General features: G+C 35.1%; 1 protein-coding gene across 1 annotated transcript; it reads left to right on the top strand.

Moving 5' to 3' along the window:
- The first annotated feature begins 2,245 nt into the window (after nucleotides 1-2,245).
- On the top strand, nucleotides 2,246-6,426 carry LOC113297338 (ras-related protein RABH1b). The gene is made up of 6 exons (XM_026545771.1): nucleotides 2,246-2,649; nucleotides 3,893-3,963; nucleotides 4,951-5,039; nucleotides 5,247-5,358; nucleotides 5,594-5,684; nucleotides 5,960-6,426. Exons 1-6 carry the CDS (start codon nucleotides 2,533-2,535, stop codon nucleotides 6,104-6,106), a joined length of 627 nt encoding a protein of 208 aa, XP_026401556.1. The 5' UTR covers nucleotides 2,246-2,532; the 3' UTR covers nucleotides 6,107-6,426.
- The last annotated feature ends 1,665 nt before the right edge of the window (nucleotides 6,427-8,091 follow it).

Genomic DNA, 8,091 nt, shown 5'->3' on the forward strand with positions numbered 1-8,091 from the left:
CTATTTTTTCAAGAGTTTGATCGTCTGAATCCTCCTCTTCTTCTTCTTTAAGAGCAATCCTATTAATCCTTTGTTCTTGTTTTTGTTGAGTCACCGATTTTGATTTTGATTGCGGATTGAGTTTCTTTCACGGGTACATGTTTATAGATTCGGGTAATCGATGATGAATTCATGAACAATGAAGAACGATGAAATATTATTTTTTTTCAAAACCCTAGCTAGCAAGAGTGCCGGAACAGATTGGGGGATATGATTTGGTTTTTTAATTTTTAGTTTTAGATTTTAATTTAGATGGAAGGGTATTATAGTCTTTTAAATATGTTTTTAATTAACCAAATGGTATTTTATTATTTCCGCTTCCAAAAACATCCCTTAACAGACACTATTGGACGGGGATAGTAATTTATATCCCCCAATTAATAAAAGTGTCCCCCAATTACGCGTTGTTTTACAAGGTTATTTATTTATCGAGGTTTTTGGTATAATATTAAATGTTTTCTTAACAAAAAGACCCTTAGACAATACATCAAATATTCGAATCAAATCCATAATTTTGTGCCCCCAAGTCATACAACATCTTAAAACGCAGTAAAAAAAAGAATCATATTATTGGGACTGTAAACCCGTTGGATTTTGGGGGCTTTATTGGGTCAGGAAATAACAAGTCCAAGGACCCCCTATCCTATTATTTTATTAATACCTAATATATCCTTAATTGAATTATGTTAATTAGGATGACTAACTAAATTAATTATGATTAGTGTATGAATTAGGATTAATCATATTACACTAATTTTATGAAAATCAAAACGTTTTTTCATCGATTCTTTTTTTTGTATGATTAAGCAGGAGGATTTTGAAGATTTTTTTTTTTTAATTTTTTTGATAATCAACCACCTAATGTGGTGAAACATATCTTAAATTACTCAGGATAACCTTATATATAAAGGATTTTGTTGATTTAAATCCGAAAACATCCATTAAAAATATGGGTTTTTTTTTGCAGTTTCGGATGGAAAAGCGTCAAATCCCAGCCGCAACCGACACTTATTCGGCTGGGAAATGGTGAACTTCGAGCCGAGAATATTGTATATGGCTAGGATAACATTGCATCCCAGTCGCAACTCGGCACTTTACGACTGGGTTTTCCCAGCCGTAAGCACTCCCGTCTAGGAAAATCTTGTCATAGACCTATACGTCTGGGTTTTGGTTATCATAACCATTTACGGTTGGGAAAACCCAGCCGCAAGTCTTAGATACAACTGGGACGAACAAGCCATAAATTCATTTGCGACTGGGAAAACCTAACCGTTTTTCAACCTCTGTTTTTTTTTTTTTGTGATTATTATAACAGCTTACGACTCAGAAATTCCAGATGTGGGATGTACTTACGGCTGGGAAACACTAGCCATAAAAATTTTCGGATGGGAAAAACAATCTGTAATCTAGATTCACGGTTGGGAATCTAATAACTCCTGGCCGTAAACACTTTCAGAAACTGTTTTTCACCCAAAATTCATCGAATCAGATTTTTTAACCGCTCAAAAGCAAAAATAAATAATGGGTTTTCTTAGTTTTTTATTTTTATGATGATCATTTTCATCATGATGAAATTTTGATCATCATCTCTAACATGATCTATGAATGAGAAGGAGATTGAGAAGATAATAGTTTTTTTTTCTATGATCATCATCCTCATCATGATGAAATCGTAATCATCATCTCATCGTGATTTGTCAATGAGAAGAGAAGGAGAAGGATAAGAGAAGATTATAGATTTAGGATTATTATTATTTTCGATGAACAATGAAATTTAGGTAAGAAGAGAGAAAGAAGAGAAAGAATAAGAAGAGAGAAAGAAGAATAATAGGGTATTTTTATGATCCTCATCTTCATCATGATTTATGAATGAAAAGAGAAGGAGAAGATAATAAATTTAGTATTTTGTATATGATCATCATCTTCATCACGATGAAATTATAATCATCATCTTCATTATGATTTATGAATGAAAAGAGAAGGAGAAGGTAATAAATTTAATTTTATAATTCACGGAGGGTAATTTAGCCACTACAAAAAATAGATGGATATGGGGTTTTGTTGATTACTATTTCATAACCCGATTTTGTCATCTTGAGAGTCCTCAAAACCCAATATTCACAGCCCCTATAATAGGTTTCAAAAAAAAAAATGTACTGTAAACTATTTTCCACGCCGGAGAGCGGTGAAGCAAAATTAATATGACCTGCGCATGTACACACGCAGAAGTTGCCACTATTTTTGTAAATTTGTATTCGAAGAAAAGCAGATCTTTAAAAACCATTTAAAACCTTCAATTCAATTCTTCTTCTCTCTCTTTTCTTTCTCTCTCTAACAGATCCCCCAAATAATTTCAATCTCGAGAGAGAAAGAATTTGATTTCTACACAGAGAGAAGCAAATTCAAATTTTCAATTTCTTCCATTTCAAACGAGTTTGTTCGACGATCTCTTTTTCTTGGTGTTTTGATTGATTTGAAGATAAATCAATAATAATGGCTCCAGTTTCAGCTCTTGCGAAATATAAGTTGGTGTTTTTGGGAGATCAATCTGTTGGTAAAACCAGTATTATTACTCGTTTTATGTACGATAAATTCGATAATACATACCAGGTAATGTATAAAACCGTTTTCAATTTCATAGATTCGCGATATTTATTTTTAGTTTCTGTGAATGCTGTAGATCGGATCAGTTTTTTTGTGTAGAATAATGCATCTGGTTTGGTTGTGATAATTCGGTTGAATTTGTATTTGATCTAGGGTTTATTTGTATGATTGAATTTTGGTTTTGTCAGGTATGTGTGATCTGTCCGCATCATTTTGTTTTGATACATATTGAGGATTCGTGTGGTTACTGCAGTTTTTGTTGGATAGTTGTTGCGGATCTATGTTGAAAGCTTATAATTTTTGAACTATGGAATTAACAAGTTTTTTTTTTCATTAGTCATGTGTTTGTTTTGCTATCCAAGTTAAGAATTTTGCAGTAGTTGAGTTTCTGTTTAATTAGGGTTTGAAATTGTTCCACGATATGAAAATTATCAGTATAGCATTTGTAATATCAAAATTATGCAACCTACTTGTTTCCCTAGTATGTCAGAACTATTATTCAAGAATTTAGAATGCAGGAATAAATGTGCTTGGTTTGAGATCTTGGACTACAGTAACCATGTTTTCCTCCTCAATAGAAGTAGCCAAGTAGGTCACCTTTGTATGATCCCCTTACCGCAATGAGTGTCTTATGCTAAAATTATTTTCAGAATCATGATTAGATTCCGAGGTACCTGCTCAAAACTCATAGTGAAGTGGCAACGTTTGATTCATTACACATTGGTCTATTTCATTCGTGGCCATTGCTATAGGACCGTTGGCCTCTCAAAACTTATAAGTATAATATCTCTTATATTAACAGCATTCTTGTGCAAAAACAGATGGTTGGGAGTAATTTCATTTACAGCCTTGTGCAAAACTCAATTTGGTATTCTCATTGAGTAAGATGGATACATTTATAGTTTATTTAAAGTCTCAGGCAGATACTAAAACCTTTTGTTTATTTGAGACATTGGTTTCGTAATGATTCATGTTGCTTAACTAAATTGACATCCACGAAGTCTGAGATTCTTGCGCACATGACTCATGAGGATCGTTTAGATTCTTTACACAGATGTATTTGTAAATTGAGTGCTTTACTATTTTAGCCTTTGACACCCAATGTTATATACGAATGAGTCTCAGTTTGAATGATGTAATTGCCTCTTGGTTTATTTAGAAGCGTTGATCTTCATGTAATTATTCTCATCTATTGGATGATCTGCATTTATGGCTTTCAAGCTTATATACGTCATTGTTTAATGCTCAGGCTACTATTGGTATCGATTTTCTATCTAAGACAATGTACCTTGAAGATCGAACAGTCCGACTGCAACTTTGGTAAGTTCGTATACTTTTATATTGTAGCGTACTAGGAAAAAAAATACTTCTTGTACGAAAGTCTGCAGCATATACTCACTAAGAATGTTTCATGTCTTATCATTCATTCTCTTCTGCTGTGAGTTCAACTGCATGTTTTATGGCATGCCCTAGATGTCATAGAAGATAGACAGATTGATAGGTAGATAGTTAGACTTGGAAGATAAAGTTATTTTTCTTTAAGCTCGAAATACTTATTGGGTTTTATTTCAACATAACACTGTGGAACTTTAGATCGCATTTTATGATATAGTTGAGGCAGTGAAAACAGGTTAAATTTAACCCCACTTAAACATATCTGTCTCTGTACTCATTACCATCATAAGACTATGAGAAGAGGCCTCAGTTCTGTAAAGTTGAAATACATCCTCGTCATTACACTTCCACAATGATATAAAACATCACATGGGATGAAAACCTTCAACTTCATGTTTGGTACAAGGGATTAGTTTAAGTTATAACAAATCACATGGGATGAAAACCTTCAACTTCATGTTTGGTACAAGGGATTAGTTTAAGTTATAACAAAGCAAGACCAACAGATATGGAATAGACCTAAGAAACACCAAACAATATCTCAGGTTACAAGCTTGGGGAAAGTTTGTGAGCGGGATGCTGACGAAGCGCAGTGCTGCAGGGTCTGATGAATGGCATAAAAAAGTTGTGTTTTACCGTGCACGGTATATACGGTGGCCAGCAGTGTTGAAAAGAAAATGACGCTGAAGTATGTGGCATACAGTTAGAGAGCACTGTCACTATTTATTATAATTATCTAGGATTGTTGGCCTATAAGTCTGTCTTTATTCCTTTTGCTTATTCTTAAAGAAGGCGAAAGCACTAAAATCTGACATGCTAGCTTTAGTTTAGCATTAGTTTCATACACCTGTCTTGAAGAACTGTGTGACTTTTGGGATGATAACTCATATCACTGTTGGTTTCTTATTTCAGGGATACTGCTGGCCAGGAGAGATTCAGAAGTCTCATTCCCAGTTACATCAGGGATTCCTCTGTTGCCGTCATTGTTTATGATGTTGCAAGTAAGGACTTCTTCTATTTTCTTCTCATAAGTTTTGCTTTAAACAAGACTTCTGTTCACATCTAGTTTTTGCCGATTGACGAAAGAGCAACAGTTAGCATGGTTTCATTTTCCCAAGACTGCAGTTTGGGAATTGTGAAATGAATTGGTGCTAAAACTTCATGAAATGAGGGTTTGTCTTTCCTAATTTCTTTCTTTTCTCAATTAGGCCGGCAGTCTTTCCTAAACACTTCAAAGTGGATTGAGGAGGTTCGAACTGAGCGTGGTAGTGATGTTATTATTGTCCTTGTTGGAAACAAGACAGATCTTGTGGACAAAAGGTAACGCCGAGCTTCCTGCTTTGTTTATTCGTTAAGTTGATTGCCCATGGCTTCAGGAGAATTTGGTTAAGAGAACTCACTATAGCTAGAACGTGTTCAAACAATCAATAGTGATCCTTATATTCATTGAACTTGGTTATATTTTCCTTGACGTATAAAAACGCCACTGGATTGCTCACCCAATCTAAGGGACGACTCTGGTCATGTCTGATATCTTACACGGATGGTAATACAGGCAAGTCTCAATAGAGGAAGGAGAGGCTAAAGCTCGTGAGCTCAATGTTATGTTTATCGAAACCAGTGCTAAAGCTGGCTTCAACATAAAGGTAGACCCTAAGCTTCAAACTTGTTCTTCTTTCAAACTAGTCACAAATATCCTGATACCAGAAAGGAAAATTGCGATAGATTACCCTAAAACAGGATACGTAATTCATGTGGTGCACAATGAAAGGGGTATACTAGTATTTTGACTAACTAACGTGTTACATGGGTGAGAAGAAGTCCACAATAACTTAAATCCATGTTGCACCACTGTGTTGGACAGCTTAAATCCACAGTTTTTTTGTCTGCGAATCTTAGTTTTGAATTCTTTGTACCGCAGGCTCTTTTTAGGAAGATTGCAGCTGCATTGCCAGGAATGGAAACTCTTTCTTCAACAAAAAACGAAGACATGGTTGATGTGAACTTGAAGTCAACTAATGCAAGCAATAACCAGTCACAACCCCAGGGTGGAGGATGTGCTTGTTAATCAACTCACAAGTCTTACTTGCAATACTCGTAATGGCCCTTCTTTCTCTTTTCGTTGCTTTATCGACTTTTGATCTACTTCCCCGTACCATCTGTAAAGGTTTGAACTTTTTTTTTAGGGTCTTTCTTTTCCTAGTCCTTTTGGTATAGTTAGCCATCTGTAGCTAACTCCCTTTTGCTATATATTCAAAAGAAAAAAAAGACATTAGGGGGAACCCAACCGAGGTAGTTGGTGGACAACGTGGTCCTTCGAGTCTGTTTGTATTAAGATTTTTTAAGAACAAATTAATAGAGTTTTTAGTAAGTCAATTTTACATTTGATTTTGGGAATCTTAAACCAATTTATAGAGATATTCATTTAATTTCTCTCTACATTTCTTGAGTAATGAGAAAACCAAATTGATCTTCTTTGAAGAACACTAACCCCACGTCTCAATGTAGTATGCATTACTGGCACGGCACATTATTCTATAACTGCAAGATGGGGATACTATGTGCAAACATAAAAAGATCAGAGGGATTAGGTTTCAAGAACTTCATATTGTTCAACGGAGCTATTCTCACTAAAATTGCTTGAAGAACCATTATATAATCTATCCCTCTGGGTTTAAAGCTTTTTGAGTAAAGATATGATATATCCCTACGGGTTTAAAGCTTTGAGATCAAAGAACTTGCTTAACAACGCTCTTAATTACAACATTAAAACACAAGGCTCGGTTAGAATAGGAAAATAATCATCCCTACAAAATTAAAACCGTGCTTTGATTATTCTGACCAGGTAATGTTGACACTTATTATAGATGTATATGTATACCCATAATAATCCTACTAGAGCCGGTTTGAGCAGAAAACATAACAGTAAGGCCTATTCTTATGCACATGCCAAAAAAAAACCCTGTTTGACATACCAGGTGGTATGGCAAACGAGTTACGGCACTATGGGAAAACCATTGAGCGACAGAGTTTCTATCGATCGTTATTATTGACAGCGCTGGCGATATTATGAATATCGCTGGCGCCACAAACCCATCGCTCGATATAAATAATATCGTTGGCGATATTATGATTATCGATTAGTAGTTATTTTGCAACAACTATTTCCCCTTGCTGGTTTCTATATATATACGTCATTGCTGGTTTCTAAAAAACATAACAAAAAAATTCCGAAAACAGTGGTAGAAAGGTGGTGGATGACGACGCACACATTCCATTTTATGGATTTCGAAATTGGTAAGTTTTTTTTAACTTAACTTAAATTAAAATTTTTAAATAATAATTAAATAATCAAAAGAATTAATCATAGTTGATATTATACTTGTAATAGGAATTACTCCCCTTGATTTGTATTTCATTGTTGGGATTCCAAGTGGAATGGAAGACCCGCCACCATTCAACCAAGACGAATGGATGTCAAATAGTAAATGGGAGACGCTTTGTCCCTCTTTTGGGTGGAATCAGATATGCGTCGAGATTATAAAGATTTGAGAGGAGGTGGGATTAGATGTGCGGCCTTGAAGATTTCCCTAACCAAACCCAAAAACCCAGAACATGTAGATGACTGTCGTGAACTCGAAAGGATATTTATCTTATAGGTACTGGTCAGGCATTCTTTCCAAACTCAACTTTTGTTGCTCATGTTGGTTGGCTTGAAGTGTTAGAAGTGTTAGAGCATAGCTCGGTCGACCTCGCTTGCGTTGCTATATCAAGCATGTTTGTCAATGTTAGTGATCAAAACTATGAGTCTTGATTTCTAGTCTACATAGCTAAGTCTCGGACTAGGATAGAAAAGTGTAGTTGAGCTCAAGGACTTCATGGCGATTCATCATACAACGACGAAGATCTACTAAAGGAACCGTGGAACTTCATCAACAAAAAGGTATGTGGAGACTTGAACTTATCTATCACTCAAAAGTCTATCTATTCTATCTCCTACTTCTTATGAGACAAAAAGTCGTATGCTACATAGACTGGATCATACACATTTGA

The sequence above is a fragment of the Papaver somniferum genome, chromosome 7 (genome assembly GCF_003573695.1).
Source record: "Papaver somniferum cultivar HN1 chromosome 7, ASM357369v1, whole genome shotgun sequence".
Classification (NCBI taxonomy): domain Eukaryota; kingdom Viridiplantae; phylum Streptophyta; class Magnoliopsida; order Ranunculales; family Papaveraceae; genus Papaver; species Papaver somniferum.

Coding starts and splice junctions, on each gene's coding strand:
- LOC113297338 (XM_026545771.1), top strand. CDS start 2,533: ATGGCTCCAGTTTCAGCTCTTGCGAAATATAAGTTGGTGTTTTTGGGA. Junction 2,650..3,892: donor AATTCGATAATACATACCAG/GTAATGTATAAA, acceptor TTTAATGCTCAG/GCTACTATTGGTATCGATTT. Junction 3,964..4,950: donor ACAGTCCGACTGCAACTTTG/GTAAGTTCGTAT, acceptor TTCTTATTTCAG/GGATACTGCTGGCCAGGAGA.